Here is a 20,924-nt window from a genome sequence, read left to right on the forward strand (position 1 = left end):
GTGAATCTCTGTGACTTCCAGGCCAGCCTGGTCTACAACAGCTAGTTCCAGGAAAGGCACCAAAGCTACAGAGAAACCTTGTCTCAAAGAAAACAACAACAACAAAAATTATCTGTCAGTTACTCTAGGCCTTAACTAAAGTTGGTTGCCCCAATGTTGCACATGAGATTTGATTGCCCAGGTAGCCAGTTGTCCCTCTAACTTCTTGCACCTTTTAGAAGTTGCTTGATTGCACTTCCTGTTTAATCAAGCAATATTATTTCCCTTCTCAGGTCTTTGATGGGATCAATAACTAGATAGTCATAGTTACTTTCCACTCATGACTTAGCCAAGCCATTTCTAATATAAAAGACTCAGACTCCTTAGGATAGGCTAACTATTGAAACATTTAGCATTTGTTTCTTTTTTGGTATTGTTCATGCTGGCTGTAATTCTAATTTTTATTTATGTTTTTGCCTCTTCTTTTCCCTGAACAATACTTGATATTTGCTCTTATTGTATATAGTTTGATATTAGGCTTAGAACTCTCATTTAGACAAATTGGGGAGATGCTGTGCAAACTCCTTCAGTCAATAGCAGGTCCGCTTTGAGCGTGCTCTCATATACTATAAATGTGGATGAAAAGCATGCTTGGGCCTCTTGGCTGCAGAATTTAGTTCCCAATGCACGCAGAGGACTTCAAATCGTTACTCTGTGAGTTTATCCCCAAATAAATAAACCTTTGTTATATTCCATTCTGGGCTATTGTGGAACTCTTGTATGCCAACACCATGATGTCAAAGAATTTTTCTCATTAACCTTAGAAAAAACCCAATGGTCAACTTCTAAACATAAATTAACTTATGAAAGGCTCATTGAACTCTTGAACCAGACAAATTACCTCCTCCACAATGTACATCTTGTGGCAGACAATGGTGGCAGAGAAATCAATCTTGTTGAAATCCATAACAAAGCCTACAAGGATTTTTTTTTATGTATACAATATTCTGTCTGTGTGTATGCCTGCAGGCCAGAAAAGGGCACCAGACCCCATTACAGATGTGGTTGCTGGGAATTGAACTCAGGACCTTTGGGAGAGCAGGCAATGCTCTTAACCTCTGAGCCATCTCTCCAGCCCCGCCTATAAAGATTCTTTGGACCATTTTCTGGAATGTTTTCTTCCTCTAAGAAGAATAAAACTGAGTACATGGGAGGCAGAGCTAGGCGGATCTTTGTGAGTTCGAGGCCAGCCTGGTCCACAAGAGCTAGTTCCAGGACAGGCACCAAAGCTACAGAGAAACCCTGTCTCAAAAAAAAAAAAAAGAAAGAAAGAAAGAAAAAGAAAAGAGAAAGAATAAGAAGGAGGAGAAGGAAGAGGAAGAAGACAACGACGACAACTGCCTAGATTATTTCTCTAACAATACTCCCAGTAGGAATTAAGAGTACTAACAGTCTCTTTTTGTTTTTTTTTAATTTTTCAAGCCAGCCGGGCGGTGGTGGCGCACGCCTTTAATCCCAGCACTTAGGAGGCAGAGGCAGGCGGATCTCTGTGAGTTCGAGACCAGCCTGGTCTACAAGAGCTAGTTCCAGGACAGGCTCCAAAACCACAGAGAAACCCTGTCTTGAAAATCCATAAATAAATAAATAAATAAATAAATAAATAAATAAATAAATAAATAAATAAATAAATAAAATTTTCAGGCCAGCATTATCTCTGTGTAGCTCTGGTTCCCAACTTACACTGAAGACCAGCCAGGCCTCAAACTCAGAGATCCACCTGCCTCTGCCTCCCAAGTTCTAAAATTAAAGGTATAAACTAACTACCAAGAAGCCAGTCTCACTTTTTCTATATTATAGATGCTACCTCACTCTTATGACAAGTTCCACCACCAAATGGCTGACTTATGCTCTGCATCATCACCAGATAAATTTTATCATAACCCCTTCTATAGGCCCTCCCCTGAGACCCTCTGACTGCTGCTGCTCCTCCATCATCAACCCTTTGTCAACTCTAAACAGCTAACAGCAGTTAGGGTGACCTTTGAGAGGGGGAAATGAGAAGCTAAGCGTTAAATAGGGAGAGGGGTTATGGCTAGGTAATAAAGACGGCCGTTTTTCAAGATGGCCTGCTTATTCCTCACCCAACTGACCTGAAACAAAACTTGGAAGCTTAAAACAAAGGTTTTTGTAGGCTTGTCTCCAGTCAGCAGGCCCCAGGCCCCCTGATGATAGGCTGGCTTAACAAGTCCAAGGTCTACCCAAGACGTGTCACACAACAGTTCTGGGCTAATCAACCATGCTAGCTTTCTTCAAACTGACCAACTGCCTACGTTATGGGAAGAAAATTCTTTAGAAGTTTTAAAACCTCCAGCCTTCCAAAAAAGACTAGACTTTTGGCTTTTCCAGTCCTCCAAAGAGCTTTGTAGAGGGTCTTTCTCTGTTACATCTGCTGTGTGCGTATGTTCCCTTACCCCAAATAAAGGCCTTTCTTGAATTTCTTTAAAATTACTTAAAATTACAGGGCAGTGATGGTACATACTTTTAATCCTTTTAATCCCAGCACTTGGAAGGCAGAGGCAGGTGGATCTCTTAGTTCAAGGCCCAGCCTGTTCTACAGTACCAGTTCCAGGACAGCCAGGGCTACACAGAGAAATTCTGTCTTATTAAACAAAGAAAACAACAATAAAAATATTGATTAAGGGGCTATAGATGGTTCAGCACTTAGGAGTATGTACTGTTCTGGGAGAAAAATCTAAGCTTAGAGTACAGCACCCACACTAAGGCTCCCAGAGGATCCAAAATCCTCTTCTAACTTCCACAGGCACCGATACACATGGTACACAGCCATGCATGAAGGCAAAACACTCAAACACATGAAATAAAAATAAGCACATAAAGATAAATCTTAAATAATAAATTTACAATCTGGTTAAGTAACAGTGTCATATTTTAAGACAGACTTTGCCTCCTGTGCCTCTCCAGTGCTGGAATTAAAGCCATGCACCATCATGCCTAGCTAAAAATTAATCATATTCTTCTTAAAGGAATAGAAATCCAAAGTTACCTTTAAAAAAAAAATCACTCTGCATAACAGTTTCATCTCCCACAAGAGGGGTAAACCTTGAAAAGAAGGAGGGTAAAGAGCTGAGAGGAAAAGAGCCATGAGGAGAGTAAGCTTTGGGCCAAACAGGGAAGAATAAGCACAGGCTCAACACAAGGCTTTGCAATCTGCATGGCCAGACTCTTGCCAACATCACCCTCTTGTGGCAAATTTTGGCACACTGCACTATTTCATTAAGGCCAAGTCACATGAATAAAATCCTCTGCAGTCTAAGCTCGTTACCACCCCTTCCGTACTGACTTATAATATCTTCTAACCTAGGAGGACCTGTTAAAACACATCTAAGCCTCAACCCCTGAGCTTGATCTGAAATGGAGTTCTAAGGCCCACCCTTGAGGAGCACTATCCTAGACTTTTCCCAAATGCTAGGTTTGGACCATAATGAAAGATCACCCTTCACTTGTAGTTGAAGGCCTTTAGGAAAGCCATATAAAAAAAGGAAATAAAAACTATTGTCTAAAGAGCTCTATTATATGTAGCTTGTTCAGCTGTTCCTCCTCTATCTAGATGCAACACAAAACCAAACAAGTAAGAGACTACCAAGCTATTCCAAAAACAAAAAATTTAGGTATGTACTTCAGGTTTGGGCACACAAACAGATATATAAAAAAAAACCACAAAAATAATGAAATACACTAGGCCTTAAGGGCAGGAGAATCAAGAATTTCAGGGTAGGGCTGGAGAGATGGCTCAGTGGTTAAGAGCATTGCCTGCTCTTCCAAAGGTCCTGAGTTCAATTCCCAGCAACCACATGGTGGCTCACAACCATCTGTAATGAGGTCTGGTGCCCTCTTCTGGCTTGCAGGCATACACACAGACAGACTATTGTATACATAATAAATAAATAAATAAATATTAAAAAAAAGAATTTCAGGGTAGCACAGGTTATATCTTAAGGCCTTATCTCATAGAACAAAAGTAACAATAAATTAAAACCTTTAGAGCTCTTCCATTGTGTCTTAAAAACTGCAAAAGAGATAGCTTGGAAGTTAAGAGCACTTATTGCTCTAGCAGAGGACCAACACATGAAGGGCAGCTTACAACTGCCTATAACTCCAGCTCCAGGAAACAGGACATCCTCCTCTCCTTCACAAGTAACACAACATACTCAAAGTCACCCCCACAGACAGACAGACAGACAGACACACACACACACACACACACACATCAATAATTTGTTTGATAGCTTCTTTCCTGAAACAGGGTTTCTACGTGTAGCCCTGGCAGTACTGAAACTCTGTAGGCCAGGTTGGTCTTAAACTCAGAGAGATACACTTGCTTCTGCCTTCTGAATGCCGAGATTAAAGGGTGTGCACCATCACTCTAGATGAGGTACAGTCAGGTATCATGGCACACATGCTTTTAATACCAGTATTCGAGAGGCAGAAACAGGAGCTTTTTGAGTTGTAGGCCAGCCAGCACCCCCACTCTCAAAAGAGAGAAAGCACAAGATAAACTATTTCTACTACTTCCCTATCCTTACCCGTCTAGATTAGTCCCAGACTGTAGAGGCATAAAACATTTATAAGAAAACAGAACACAAAAAAGAAGCAACCTTCTTCATCCAAACTCTGATGAGCATCAAGTTACTGGGGTGGGAGAGCATCTTAGCTACCATTACCTACTACAATAACTAAGCCTTACCATTTCCTTCCTTCCTACTGAATTTCCTTTATTTTCATGTGAGTCAGTCAAAGGACCATTGTGAACAATTCTCCGTTAAGAAATTCAATTTTTTTTTTCCCTTGGAGCAAATAATTGTGCAAATGATAAGGTCTTATACTCTTATATTCTTCACCTGATGCAGTGTGTGTCTCTCCATAAAGTATAAACAAAGCCACTAGGTTTTCCACTTTGGTTATAGAAAGTCAAAAGCAATGTCACTCCCACTTCCACAGCATGAAAAAGATAGCTGAGAGCTTCAAGTCTGGGAAACATCCCAGCTGGTAATATGCTCGACCTGCAAGCAAGGACCTGAGTTAGACACCCAGAACAAAAGTAAAATAGCAGATCTACTGGTTTAAGCTTGTAAACCAATGCTGAGGGGTGGATACAAAAAGGCAAATTTCTCAGGCTTTCCAGTTTAGTCTACTTGGTGAGCGTCAAGCCAGTGAAGAACCTTGTCGAGGGGGAAACAACAACAACTGGCCTATTGAAATAGCTAAGTGGAGAAAAGCATTTGCCACAAACTTGATAACCTGAGTTCAAGCTTCAGGATCCTCAAGATGAAGGGAAAAAAACTGGTCCCTGTAAAATTGTCCTCTGATTTATACATGGAATGTACAAAGGTGCCGGAGAAACAAAAACATTCAACATTGTCCCCTGGCCTACACACACACTACACTACACCACACACACACCTACCTCAAATGAAAAGATACATCTTCTCTCTCCTCCCTCCCCCTTTAAGAAAATCTTTTTATTATGTATACAATATTCTGCCTGCGTGTATGCTTGGATGCTAGAAAAAGGCACCATATCTCATTACAGATGGTTGTGAGCCACCATGAGGTTGCTGGGAATTGAACTCAGAACCTCTGGAAGAATAGTCAATGTTCTTAACCTGTGAGCCATCTCTGCAGCCCTCGTCCCTCTCTTTTAAACAGTTACAAGTAGTTCAGTCTTGGAACCTAGTAAGAATAAATCCTGTAGTTCTGATCCTGTCTTCACCTCCCAAGTTCTAGGGTTCAAACCTCACCCTACGTATAGTATAAACATATACTACTGTTGAGCAAGCTACATCCCCATTTCTCTATTGGCTCATAAAGAAATTTAATCCCTAGTTTAAAAACTAAGAACTAGAGCCAGGCGGTGGTGGCACACGCCTTTAATTCCAGCACTTGGGAGGCAGAGGCAGGCGGATCTCTCTGAGTTTGAGACCAGCCTGGTCTACAAGAGCTAGTTCCAGGACAGGCTCCAAAGCCACAGAGAAACCCTGTCTCAAAAAAAACAAACTAAAAACTATGCACAGATAGATCAATTTCAATCAAACAACAAAATATTAATTTTATGTAACTATTCTAGAAGATAAATGCTTCCCCACTTATGTGGTATTTTTGTTAGTTTGTTTTGTTTTGCAAGGTTTCTCTGTATACCTTAGCTGTCCTGGAACACTCAGCTGACCAGGCTGGCTTTGACCTCACAGAATGACTCTACCTCCCAAATTCTATCAAATTAATTTTTTTAAGTTTATTTATTATGTATATAGTGTTCTGGGCAACAGATCTCATTATAGATGGGTGTGAGCCACATGTGGTTGCTGGGAATTGAACTCAGGAGCTCCGGAACAGCAGTCAGTTCTCTTAATCTCTGAGCCATCCCTCCAGCCCTCAGATTAATTTTTGAAGTCTGCATGATTTCGATTCTGAAACCAGATAAGCCAGGCAGTAGTGGCACACGCCTTTAATTCCAGCGCTAGGGAGGCAGAAGCAGGCAGGTCTCTGTAAGTTCGAGGTCAGTCTGGTATACACAGCAAGTTCCAAGACAGGTTCCAAAGCTACACAGAGAAACCCTGTTTTGAAAATAAACAAATAAGCCAATAAATAAATACATACAATACATAAACAAATAAAGCCATACAATAAATAAATAAACAAGACCATACATACACTGTAAGTGTGAGCACGTTGATAGTTGGTAAACTCACATCAAAGCTGAAGACTGCCATGAGTTCAAAGTCAAAATGAGCTAGACAGTGATTTCCAAGGCAGCCTGTGCTATAGTGTGAGGTTCTGTCTCAAAATACCAAACAACCAACCAAATATACATATATATTACTAGACAACTAATGAACAATACCCCTCTTAAATACAAGCACAAAATTCCTCAGCCAGCTGGGTAGTGGTGGCTCAGGCCTTTCACCCCAGTACTTGGGAGGCAGAGGCAGACGGATCTCTGAGTTTGAGGCCAAACAGAGTGAGTTCCAAGACAGCTAGCAATACAAAAACCCTGTCTGTCAAGAAAGCCCCAACACCACCAAAACAAAAGACAAAAAAGTTTCAGCAACACTGATTTGACTGAAGGACAAGGTGTCCTTGATTTGCAACAAAACCTTCAAGCGACTGACTAGCCTACACCAAAACCTCGGTGGTGACAGACAAGTCCTGACCTCCAATCTGCATTATCAACACTTGTGTCCCTTTCAGCTTGAACGCTTACCTTCAACCTGGCTAGTGTCTGAGCATGGTTTCTTTTTGGACTCTGGGTTCCCAGCTTTCTCGTCACCATCCATAAGAGGAATATACTCAGTCTTCTCCACAGTTTCTCCCACAGTGTCATCATAGGGCTCCGCCTCCAGTGTGGCAATGAAGTCTCGCTTTATCTCTCCCTCAATCTCTGGAGGTGGCTCTGTCAATGCATCTACAAGACTGAGGTCCGCCATTCTGCACCACTGCAAGGGGAAAAGAGAAGTTCACGTGAATACTTGAATGAAAAATGGAAAAACATTTCTAGAACTTCTCATCAGTTGTGTTTAAGAGAACCAAAATCTGTTTAAGTACAGTCAATGCCTTTTAGATGATGAGAAAATAATAGCTCAGTAACCGCAGGTGACATTGTTCTCGAATCTCCCCAGGGCAGAAAAGCCAAGACTATTTTGTTCTTTTTACTTATCTTTACTTATTTAACAGGATCTTGTTATATGAAGCCCAATCTAGGCTAACCCACAATAAATCTGCCTCAGCCTCTGGTACACTGGGATTATAGGAATATATAATCAAACCAGCTTCTTTTTATTAATACAGAAAATAAAGCAAGAGTCAGGCGGTGGTCACTCTTGCCTTTGATCCCAGCACTTTGTGAGTTCAAGGTCAGTCCGGTCTATAGAAAGAGTTAGTTCCAGACAGCTATGTGTGTTACACAGAGAAACCCTGTCATGAAAAGCCAACCCCTCCTCCCAAATTTACTTTTACTTCCTGTGTTTTAAGTATTTTGCTTGCTTGCTTGCATATATGTGCACCATGAGCAGTCTGCTACCTGTGGTGGCCAGGGGAGGAGTTATGTGAGTGTTGAGAAACTAACCTAACTTGGGTCCTCTGGAAGAGCAGACAGTGCTCTTAACCACCGAGCCATCTGTCCAGGCCTTAAATCAGATCTTCTAACTTCAATTACCTCATACTTTCACATCAGGTTGCAAAATAGTTTTTAAATGAATACAAAGAAAATATTAGAATGTTTCTATGAAAAAGACTGTATTATCAGGAAAACAAAATCATCTGTTTTCTAAGACTCAGTACTGTCTCATATTATTCACTCCTAGAGAGCCGAGTTAGCCAACCAACACTCAGTCAGCATTACTACACTAGCCTGAAAAATAAATGATGGCAGCCAACGATATGGGTCAACAGACAAATGCACTTGCCACAAAGCCTGACAATCTGAGTTTGAGCCCTAGATTCCTCTGCGAAGGTGGAGAGAACCAACTTTTCACAGTACACACACAGTCTCTCACACACATCATACACACACATAACTAAAACTTTAAGACAAGCTGGGTGGAGGTAGTACAAGGCTTTACTCCCAGCGGTCCAGAGGCAAAGGCAGGAGAATAAAGCAGGTTCCAGGGCAGCCAGGGTTGTTACACTGAGAAACCTTGTCTGAAAAAAACAAAAACTTAAAACAAAATGATTTAAGAAATAACTTGAATGGAGGTATCCAATGTGGGTGGATAAAGCTATTCACAGAAGCCATAAGGAGATGTGGGCTAGGAAGACGCCTGTAGCTCCCAAAACAATACAAGCTATTGCCACAAAAGCTGGTGCCCGCCCATCAGAACAGGGCGGTCAGACATTACTACTGAAGACGCCACACACTTGGGTGGCAGGACAGAGGGTTGGGGGTGGGAAACCAAGCTGTAACTACGTTGGAAGCTTCTTCAGTCCCAAAAAGGTGCTTTCCTGGCTGATAGGGGAACACTGTTACTGTCTTATTCCAATACAAATTCCCTGTGTGACACTACACACCTGCCAGGCAATGAAAAAGAAGCTAATTGTTACAGGATTTGTGGCCCATTACACAGAAGGAAATTCATCCTGGTACTGTAAAACTGGTCAAAGGCCAAAGGCAGATGAGGTCATAGGCTGTAGTGGGAAAGCTACTGCTGTTGTTTTTGATGTACCTATCAAATTGCCTTCTAACCTTTTGGTCACAGAAGTTTCTGTTTTCAATGGGTAGCCAGTACTGCAGGGACTCATACTGGTCAAACTACTGGGAATAAGTCTATGGCTGGATGTTCAGTCCTAAACATGGAATCTATAACCAACCCCACAAAGCTCAAGGAGCAACACAGAAGATGGGATGGAAAGAACGGAGGAGCTGAAGGAGGGAATGGAGTGCTGTGAAAGTGCTGTCTTCCAGGCAGGACGCAGCTGCTGGTGTTACAGTCTTGCACTTTTCTCTCAGCGGTTTTGGTTACCTGCAGAAGACCTGAATAAGGTGAACCTGTTAACACTCATGAGGCCATACTACCCCTACAGGATTTATACACAGTTAATAGCTGGTGGTAAATTGCCCAAGTCCCTGTAAAATAAAGCTCTCCTCCACAACCCTGTAAGTAACCCTCATCAAATTCATTGGGTCATAAAAATTTAAACTAAACAGAAATTACCAAGATCTGCTTCTTAGTTTTTAGACAAGTTCTTAGATAAAAGGTAACATTTATCAACATGGAGAATCCTAGAAAAGGTTTGTCTATATATGAGCTGGGTAAAAAACATTAACTACACATATTTTTAAAAATTACATTAGGAAAGATAACGAGATTTAATATTTTATTGCATGCCAGAGAAATGAATTCACACTATAGCTCAGGCACGCTGGAACTCATACAGATAAAATTGGTCTAGAACTCATAGCAATCCTCTTGTCCCAGTCTCCCTAGGGATGGGATTCCAAGTGTGATCCATCATGACGCCTGGCTTAAACACTGAATTCGTATAGACCTACAAATAAAATCCTCCCCCCCCCCAAAAAAAAAAAAGCTGCTTTAGGCACTGGAGAGATGGACAAGCTGTAAGAGCACCTGATGCTCTCATAAAGGACTGGGATCCTGCAATACTCTGTGATGGCTTACAGTCATCTATACCTCCAGTTCCGAGAGATCTGATCTAACCACCTCTTCTGACCTCTGCAAGCCATGCACACTTGTGGTACAAATACATACACGCAGGCAGATAAAACATACATATAAAATTAACAAATATAAAACTGAAGAGGGTTGCTTATCTATCTACCCCCACCCCTTGTCTGTGTTTGTGTACACCCTTTGCATGTAAGTGTAGAACAGGGGACACTGGGTGTCTTCCTCTACTGCTCTCTGCCTTATTTGTTTGAAACAGTCTAGGTTAGCAGCTGGTGAAGCCCAGAGATCCTCCTGTCCCCCAAGCCCAAATGCTGAGATTACAGCCATGAGCAACCATTTCTGGCTTTTTACATAGGTGCTGGCATCTGAACTAAGGTCACTGTGCTTGCATAGCAAGTTCTCTACCCACTGAACCATTTCCCCAGTCCTTAGTTTTGCTTTTTGTTGGTTTCATTTTGAGACAAGGTCTTTTCAAGAGGCCCAGACTGGCCTCAAATCTGTTATCCTCTCTCTTGCCTCTGCCTCTCTACTCTTGGGATAAGAGGTGTGTGTGTTACCATGTGGGCTTGCTTTTCATCCTTCCCTCTGTAAATTACTCTCATCAGTCAGCCCTTGAGAGTTAGTATGTACTTTAAAGACCCAGGGCACGGGGGCACATAGCTATAATCCAAGGAATTCGGCAGCTAAGGCACAAAGGTCTGAAGTTCTGGGATTATAGAAATGAGCCACACAGGTGTTATGGTACATTTCTTTTTAAATGTGGTGACATGTAAAGAATAACTAAGCTATTGGGATGCAGATGTTAGGCTAGATGAGCTAGCCTAACAGAAAGACTGAGCTCTACACCAGGCTGAGCTACGTATAGAAGTCCTATGTCAGGCTAGAAAGATGGCTCAGAGGCTAAGAGCTCTGGTTGCTCTTCCAAAGGTCGTGAGTTCAATTCCCAACAACCACATAGCAGCTCACAACCATCTATGATGAGATCTGGTGCCCTCTTCTGGTATGTAGGTATACAAGCAAGCAGAACATTACATACATAATAAATCTTTAAAAGAAGTTCTATTTCAGAAAACAGGAATATGCAAACATCACTACTTGTAGAAAATGATTCTAGAAAATTACAGCATTGTGAAAGAAGTACAGATAATTACTTTATTGATTTCACCTCATATAATCAGTTAGGCCTCAATGTTATGTTTTATGAACAAAAAGGTACAACAGGGGCCAAGCATGCCTCTAATCCCAGCACTTCAAAGGCAAAAGTAGGCGTCAGTCTTTTGAGTTCAAGGCCATGCTGGTCAGCATCTGAGTTCCAGGACAGCTAAGGCCACATGTGAAATGGGGGTGGGAGGAAATATATGGAATACAATATAGCACAGGGCTAGGGCTGTTTTCAAATCAAGACCTCAAGAAGATAAAAACCTTATCATTAAAAACCTTATTAGCTAGGTTTCTTGGTCCATGCTGGGAATCCCACTTTATCTCAGGAAGCTGAGATAAGAGGATTGAGACAAGTCTTGAAACACCCTGGTCTACATAGTAAATTTCATGTCAGCCAGGACTATGTAGAGAGATGTTATCTCAAAGAGAAAAACAGTAACAAAAAAACTCCACCATAATATAACAAAAATTAAAAATGTATTCCCCCTTTTCTTCCTTGCTTCTAACTCCTCCTATGCCTCCTCTCTTCAACCCCTTCCATGTTTCCAAGGCTTCCACTCATATGTATATATGTATGTAAATATCTACACACATACACAAATTTAGCCTGATGAGTGTGTTTAGTGTTGCTTGTGTGTATGTGATTTCAGGGCTGTCCACTTTGTATTGGATAACTATTAAGGAGTCTCAAACTCAAGAGCGCAAGCCCCGGGATTAAAGGTGTATACCACCACCATGTTTTACACACACGCACGCACGTGTGCGCGCACACACACCCAGCTTTACAAAAAGTATCCCCAGTTCAAGGCAAAAGCTTTGAGGGGGAAAGAATGAACTAAAAGCAAACTCAGAGTATCTTACATTTCTTGAACCAATCTGATTGAAGCCTTAAAAACTTCACCCAGCTCTAGCTAACACAGGTCTAGGTCTGTTGAGAGACCTAGTATCAAACGTACAGAACTGTCAGGAAAAAAGCCCCACTAAACATTTAAGCAGCCACCAAAAGAACATATGCTCTTGCCAGGAGATGGTGGTACACGCCTTTAATTCCAGCATGTGGGAGGCAGAGGCAGAGTAAGTTCGAGGCCAGCCTGGTCTACAGAGTGAGTTCCAGGACAGTCAGGACTGTTGCGGAGAGAACTCTGTCTCAAAAAACCAAAGGAAAAAAAAAAAACACTCGTTGTCAAGTACAGCAATTTGGACATCTGATCTTTCCTTCTGACCACATGTCTAGGATAAAGTTATCTGGTTACCAAGGTCTTAAAAAAAGGTAAACTAAGGCACCAGGAAACTATGTGACATGATGATGAAGCACGAAAGAGAAACTTGATCCTTTTACTGCTTCTCACTGTTGCTATTAATAGCTGTGTGCTCCTAAATAGTAAATAACAACACAGGATGAGATAACCTTCTGGGGTAGTTTACTTTAGACAATTCACAAAGTCTAAGATTACTGACTTAGAAGTATTTTTAAGGTCAAGATCTCTATAGTAGTCTGGGTAACATTTTTTTTTTTGTAAAGAACACTGAAGAAAGTGTGTAGACTTTATTTTGCTTTCTGTTTCTTTTTTTTTTCTTTTTAAAACAAACTTATTTTGTCTGGGTAACATTTGTTTAGCCAGATTTTCACTGTGTAGCTAGCTCTACATGCCTGAAACTTGACATGCAGACCAGGCTGGCTTTGAACTAAAAGAGATCCACCGCTTTCCAAGTTCAGGGGTTACAAGTGTAGGAAATCCTATAAAACCAGAAACCACCACTCTAGTTTACAAATGGCCAACAGCTGCCTCTGTCCTCCCTTGTTTCTGTATTTACTGCTGTGGAGGAAAAGAGAAAGAAGAATGGAACCCTAGGTCAGTGAACCATCACTCTCAAACATTATCCCTAAAAACTATAGTATCTTCATTTTCCACTGAACACTAGACAAATTTCTAATAAGATTCCTTTAAAGGCACTAAATTATCTTTAAAAGTATAGAATCGGGGCCAGAGAAATGGCTCAGCGATTAAGAGCACTGCCTGCTCTTCCAAAGGTCCTGAGTTCAATTCCCGGCAACCACATGGTGGCTCACAACCATCTGTAATGAGGTCTGGATACCCTCTTCTGGCCTGCAGGTATACACACAGAAAAAAATATTGTATACATAATAAATAAATTTATAAAAAGAGTATAGAATCTACACATATACATGGTAGTACCTGCTCGTAATACAAGCATTTGGGAGGCTTGAGTAGGAAGATTGAGAGTCTGAGCCATTCTAGACTGCACAGTAAAGACTCAAAGCCTGTCTCAAAGACCAAAATAATAATTAATATTAATGTCCATATTAACATAATTATAACAATTAGTTAGACACACTAGCATGCACTTATGAAGTATCAGGTATACAGAAAATTGAACCAGGATTGCTTAAACCCAAACTAATAGGCTAATTTAAAACAGAGCCTAACGGCAGGGAGTGGTGGTGCGTGCCTGTAATCACTCAGGAGGCAGTGCTGGACAAACCACTGTTTCGCCTGTAGTGTAAATTAAGACCTTATCAAATCACTTTCTTTCTAATCCCCAAAACAGGCTTCACTCAAAGTATTTTGGGTTAGTGGGCAGTGATGGTGCACACCTTTAATCCCAGCACTCAAGAGAGAGGCGGGTTTCTGTGAGTTCCAGGACTGGCTCCACACCCATTGAGAAACCCTGTCTTGAAAAACCAGAAAGTATTTTGAGTTTTAATGTGAAAAGGAAGAAAAATAAAATCATTTAGCAGCATAGAGATTGTTTCAACATGCTGGCTGCCAAAGATAAGTTTGATAACTTTCAAATTTTGTCTGTTGTCACTTTTAGAAGTGTGTTTTTAGGGGCTGGAGAGATGGCTCAGCGGTTAAGAGCATTGCCTGCTCTTCCAGAGGTCCTGAGTTCAATTCCCAGCAACCACATGGTGGCTCACAACCATCTGTAATGAGGTCTGGTGCCCTCTTCTGGCCTACAGGCATACACACAGACAGAATATTGTATTGTATACATAATAAATAAATAAATATTTAAAAAAAAAAGAAGTGTGTTTTTATTGCCTAAAACTAGCTTAGTGAAATTATCTCTTACATTATTGTTACCAAAGAAAAATAGGTATTTTAAGTTTCAAATAAGCAATTTGATAAAAAAAATTATTTGAGTCTCACTATGGTACCCAAGGTGATTAAGATCACTTGAACTCAGTTCCTGAGTTCCCAGGACCATGAGCACACACTACTCTGTGTGTGTTATTACAGTTAAAAGTTGTATTTTTAAAATCTGCTCTTAAGGCTCAGTTAAATTGTTTTGATAGTACCCAGCTTCATTTCAAGGGGATCCTGATGCTACAAAAAGAGTATAGATAACTGGGAGTCAGTAGTCAGTATTTGCTTCCAAACCCCCCCCCCCCATAGCTGGCTTAAATGACACACGATTCTGAAGCTGACACCAAGTTGCTATCCTAGGACATTACAGAGAATGCTGTTACCAAAATGGTTCCTTATTCATCAGACTTGGAAAGAACCCAGCATTCCAGACAGTTCCAGAGATCATTTGTAATCTGAATATAGCCTACATCACATCATCATGATTTTATATTCAAAATTCAGATTTTTTTAAATTTGTCTAACAAGCCTTCAGATAGAACTTCCCAGATTTATTTTCTACATATTTCTTCCAGAGGTTTATTATATGTCTAGTTGAATCTTATTTCTGTTGACTGCATTTAACCAAAAAACTTGACTTCCATAAATATGGTATTTCATTCTTCTAAGTCCAACCAAATCATAAAGCAAGACTCTCTAGAGAGATCAGCCTTTGATTAAAACCACATTGATTCCTTAGGCATGTGAATTTCTTGAGAGACTTACACATGGCAATAGACAACTTAGCAAGATCCTGGCTGTCTTAAGAAATATCCCTCCAGGAGCTGGAGAGATGGCTCAGAGGTTAAGAGCACTGACTGTTCTTCTAGAGGTCCTGAGTTCAATTCCCAGCAACCACATGGTGGCTCACAACCATCTGTAATGAGATCTGGTGCCCTCTTCTGGTGTGCAGACAGAACGCTGTATACATAATTAATAAATAAAAACTTAAAAAAAAAAGAAAGAAATATCCCTCCAAAGAATATTAACTTTCCATACCCAGGTACCTCGCTACATAATGTGAGGACAACAGCTGTACTACTATGAATTGATGAAATTTCCAGACTTGGCAGAGTTCTGTCCACAGCCATTTGTCCTACTCCTCAGAGGATTATCAACAGAGTCCAGAGTGACTAGAATAGCTGAGGCTGCTTGTCACCCAGATAAATGGTACAGGATAAAAGAAGTTCTATCTTACTTCTAGCTAGTTTCCAAAACAAGGAGCTCATTTTTCCATTTTAGACAGCCCTTCCCTTTAATATAAAAGCACTGCAAACATAAGCACACTACACATTAAGACACATGAAATACCCTTCAATCACTAAGTCCAAAACTCAACTTGCTTACTTACAAGAACTACTCAGGCAAACTGGGTTCAGTCGAGACTGAATGTAATTTGGATCTATAAACAAGTACCAGCCTGCCACATTTCTGGCCCAAGTAAATTTAAATTTTTCTCCAGGTATCTGTATTAGATACCTCTCACTGTTAACCATGTGATACACAGAGCAAGTCAGCAGCAGTCTGGCTGTGTGGCTGAAACAAGAGACGACAATGACACAGCAGTTACATTTCTATGTAGTCATCCTTTGGTGGCAACATTCAATTTTATCTCAGTAATAATAGAATCAAACTTAAGATTCAGGACAATACCTAACCCCTCAAAACGTTGAAAAGAAGGAAGCATATTGAAAAAGCAACTGTTCTGTTTATTATGCTTTATTTTCCCTTCTAACTAAAAAAGTTAATAAACAACATTCAGGGTTTTTTGTTTTGTTTTTTGAGACAGGGTTTCTCTGTGTTACAGTTTTGCCTGTCCTAGAACTCCCTTTGTACACCAGGCTAACCTGAACTCACAGAGATCCACGTACATCTATCTTCCTCTTAGAGTGCTGGGATTAAAGGTGTGCATGGCCATTTACCTATTCTTATCCCATCCAAAAGTTCTAACACGGGGCCTGAAGAGACAGTAAGAACACTTGTGCTTGTAAAGGATCTGGGTTTAATTTCCATCCACATGGCAGCTCACAAATCTTTGATTCCATTTCCAGAGAAACCAACATCCTCTTTCAGACGCTTGAGAGCTCAGCAAGCAAGTGGCACACATACACACTCATAATATAAATCTTAAGATAAAACATTTATAAAATAAATCTTTTTACCTGGGCGGTGTTGGCACACGCCTTTAATCCCAGCACTTGGGAGACAGTGTATTAGTTGGGAAATGCCAGTATATTAGTTGGGAATTTTAAGTTCCAGCTACATTAAAAAACAAAGTAAATTCCTAGTGAATGGCAGGCCTAAAAGAAAAGTAGTTTCTATGGGATGAGATGGAAAACTATCTTCATGATCATGGGAATATGAACAAGACAGACAATACAAAGACAGTAAAAAGATCACAAACATAGCACCCAAAAAATAAAACCATCAGCTTACAAATAAAAGAAATTAATTGGATGGTGATCTACAAGTGGCACTATCCAAAATGAACCTTTCAACGAGTTAAAAAGCAGCAAGACAGTAGGCATCTAAGGCAGACCATATAGTAGGGAGAAGCTGAGCATAGTGCTGGTAACTCCAGCATACTGAAAGCTAAAGCAGAAAGACATGAGATCCAGATCAGGCTGGGCTATATAATAGGGTATTGATTCAGAGAGAGAGAGAGAGAGAGAGAGAGAGAGAGAGAGAGAGAGAGAGAGAGAGAGAGAGAGAGAGAATTTAGGAGGCAGAGGCAGGCAGATCTCTGTGAGTTCGAGGCCAGCCTGGTCTACAAGAGCTAGTTCCAGGACAGGCTCCAAAACCACAGAGAAACCCTCTCTTGAAAAAAAACCAAAAAGAAAGCAAGAAAGAAAACAAGTGGTGGAGACCCTAGTTTATTGGGAAAGGGGACTACACACAAAAAACCCTGAACCATAGTATCTTAGCTAAATAAATTTTTAAAAATTAAGACTACATTTAATACTGGAGCTTAGAAAATCTATCAATTTACCAACACAGGGGTGGGTTCATGAGGAAGAATACATTTTGTGCTGGTGTACAAATGAAAGCAGGGAAGGAGAAGGATGGTGCTGATTCTAAAGCAGCAGCTGAAATCAAATAAGACTTTTGCTGACTCTCCAACTTTAATCTCAAGTGGGCAGAAGGCAAAGAACTTGGCCTCATCACTGGAATGTTTCTCTATTGGTCTAAAAGTCTGAATGCTGACCTTTAAAAGACAGTATAAGGTCTGTCCCCCCTTTTGCAAGTGGGCAGACAGACTGAATAGGCATGGATAATCACTCTATAGCTCCAATGCTGCTCAATATTCCACTGTAATTCTTAAATATGCACTAAGATATTTTCTGCAATAGATGAATTTTTACTCATTCAACTATAAGCAATGCATAAGGAAATAAAAAAGAATATTAAGGCTTAAAAAAAGCCGCAAATGAAAATATGACAAAGCCCAGCAAAGTGACATATACTTTAATCTTAGCACTCTAGAAACGAAGGCAGGAGGATCAGGAGTTCAAGGTTAGCCTATATTACCCAAAATCCTGTTTTAAAAAAACCTAAAAACGCTGGGCGGTGGTGGCGGCGCACACCTTTAGTCCAAGCAATGGGGAGGCAGAGACAGGCGGAGTTTGAGGCCAGCCTGGTCAACAGAGCAAGTTCCAGGACAGGCTCCAAAGCTACAGAGAAACCCTGTCTCAAAAAACCAAAGATAAAAAAATAGATAATAATAATAGTAATATATACATACAAGAGAAATGCTACTAATCACCTGAGGGCTGTCTCCTCCTAAACACAGCAGAAACCACAACTGCTTTGATCTATAAATTAACTCAAATTAATTAATTTGGCAAGAAATCTTGGTCAATTCTGAAAGGCTGAGGGCCCACAAAATGTAGACAGGCTCACCTCTGTGTTCCGAAGGCTGAGACAGTAGGATTGTCACGAATTCAAGGACAACCTGGGAAAATAACAAGTACCGGGGGAGTCATAATTACACAGCTCAAAATCCTGTCTCGAAAAACAAAAAGATTTTTTAAAGGAAAAGATGGGGTGATACTGGGTGTGGCAGCAAGTGTCTGTAATCTCAGAACTCAGAAAGCTGATGCAGAGGAATCATTACAAGTCATGCAACTATACATGCAAATAGAGCGTTCAAATGCATAAAACTTTTAAATAAACACAAAGAAACTATTCATGAAATTTCTACAAAAAAATGCTGTGAAAAGCTGAGATATCCAATGCTGATTAGATTTTCTTTTAATAAAGGACTTTTTTAATATTTATTTATTTATTATGTATACAATATTCTGTCTATGTGTATACCTGCAGGCCAGAAGAGGGCACCAGATCCCATTACAGATGCTTGTGAGCCACCATGTGGTTGCTGGGAATTGAACTCAGGACCTTTAGAAGAGCAGTCAATGGAAGAGCAGGAGTTCGAGGCCAGTCTGGTCTTTGTTTGTTTGTTTGTTTTTGTTTTTTCGAGACAGGGTTTCTCTGTAGCTTTGGTGCCTGTCCTGGAACTAGCTCTTGTAGACCAGGCTGGCCTCGAACTCCCAGAGATCAGTCTGCCTCTGCCTCCTGAGTGCTGGGATTAAAGGCGTGCGCCACCACCGCCCAGCCAGTCTGGTCTTAAAGTGAGTTCCAGGACAGCCAGAGATGTTACACAGAGAAACCCTGTCTCAAAAAAAGATTAGGTTTTCCTTGTTAGGCTCTCCGAGGCTGAAATTACTTGTTAGTGGTGGTAAGTGGGCATTCCCACAAGAAGATGATATCAAACTCATACTACAATCCACTCAAATACAAAAGTCTCTCTACAACATTTGTCAATCTCTATACAACAGAATTTGGGAGGAGGTAGAGGAGACCAAAGAAAAGAGAGTCAGAGACAGGTGGATCTCTTTGAGTTTGACGTCAGCTTGGACTACAGAGCAAACTCCAGGAAAGGCTCCAAAACTACAGAGTAACCCATCTCAAAAAAAAAAAAAAAGGAAGGAGAGGAGAGAAGAGGAGAGGGAGGGAGCAGAAAAGGGAAAAGGAAGAAAGAAAATAAAGGGAAGGGAAAGCTATAGAAATTTGTGTCAGGTAATCTAACTTATTTTCAGGGTTTGTTTTAGCTTACAGTTACAATCCATCACAGAAGGAGCTCAAGGAACTCTGAGGCAGAGACCACAGAGAAATGCTGCTTATTAGCTTATTCCCCAGGCCTGCTTCCCTTATAACCCAAGACCAACTACTGAGGGGTAGTATGGATACATCAAGAGAATGCCTGGCAGACATGCCCACAGGCTAATCTGATGGAAGCAATTTCTCAACTAAGGCTCCCTTTTCCAAGGTGATTCTAATCTGAAACAAGTTGGCAAAAACTAACCAGCATCTTATTATCTAAGAACATGCTGAAACAAAAATAAAATAAAATCTTTAGGTTGGTATAGTTACAAATTGCCAATTGCCTTTATTCATGAAACTACAATGTGTGCTTTGAAGTGGTAAGAAAGTTTGTCCAATGATTATAATAAGATACTTGAAAGACTAGTGCCATTTCAGTACTTAACACTATATAAGCATAAAAAAAAAAACCTGGCCGGGCGGTGGTGGCGCACGCCTTTAATCCCAGCACTCGGGAGGCAGAGGCAGGTGGATCTCTGTGAGTTCGAGACCAGCCTGGTCTACAAGAGCTAGTTCCAGGACAGGCTCCAAAACCACAAAGAAACCCTGTCTCGAAAAACCAAAAAAAAAAAAAAAAAAAAAAAAAAAACCCTGGGCGTTATTTATAAAAATTTATTCAATACAAAAATATTTGTTTCTCTACAATATAACCCCTATTTGCCCAGAGCAATATTCAGAAGCAAATCCAGAAAGGGGGATAATCTATGATAAAGTCTTTTGACATTTTAGTAACAACCGGTAGTATTCATTTCCAAGTTAAAGAAAATGAGGTAGCTCTCCCTCATGATTTCTCCCACTGTAGCCCCTCAGAAATCAACTTACCCTGTTACCTTACAGAGAGACAACACCTCTAACAAGCTTATTTATATTCACAGAAACAAAGCAAACTTGATGAAGGCAACATTTCTAACCAAATTACAAATACATTTGAATCAACCTTCTAATAAATGAAAAAAGGGGATGTGTCGAGGTAACGCAAGGAATTCCAAGTCCTCCTTGGCTACATAGTAAGTTCAAGGCAGTCTAGTTTACACAGCACACCACAAAGACCAGGAAGGATAGCTGGCACCTTTCTTTTTTCTCTTTTTTTTTTTTTTTGATTTTTCGAGACAGGGTTTCTCTGTAGCTTTTGGTTCCTGTCCTGGAACTAGCTCTTGTAGACCAGGCTGGCCTCGAACTCACAGAGATCCGCCTGCCTCTGCCTCCCGAGTGCTGGGATTAAAGGCGTGCGCCACCACCGCCCGGCGGCACCTTTCTTTTTTAAATTTATTTA

The 20,924-nt window shown here is 40.6% G+C and overlaps 1 protein-coding gene across 48 annotated transcripts in view; it reads right to left on the bottom strand.

Moving 5' to 3' along the window:
- The window catches only part of Map4 (microtubule associated protein 4), a 133,616-nt gene that overhangs the window by 89,041 nt on the left and 23,651 nt on the right, over window positions 1–20,924 (bottom strand). For all 48 annotated transcript variants that reach the window (XM_075964566.1, XM_075964560.1, XM_075964543.1 and 45 more), the window contains exon 2: window positions 7,259–7,490. In XM_075964566.1, the coding sequence (XP_075820681.1) occupies window positions 7,259–7,481 (223 nt within the window). In that variant the 5' untranslated portion in view covers window positions 7,482–7,490. The remainder of the gene's footprint in view (window positions 1–7,258; window positions 7,491–20,924) is intronic.

Source organism: Microtus pennsylvanicus, chromosome 3 (assembly GCF_037038515.1).
Source record: "Microtus pennsylvanicus isolate mMicPen1 chromosome 3, mMicPen1.hap1, whole genome shotgun sequence".
In the NCBI taxonomy this organism is placed as follows: domain Eukaryota; kingdom Metazoa; phylum Chordata; class Mammalia; order Rodentia; family Cricetidae; genus Microtus; species Microtus pennsylvanicus.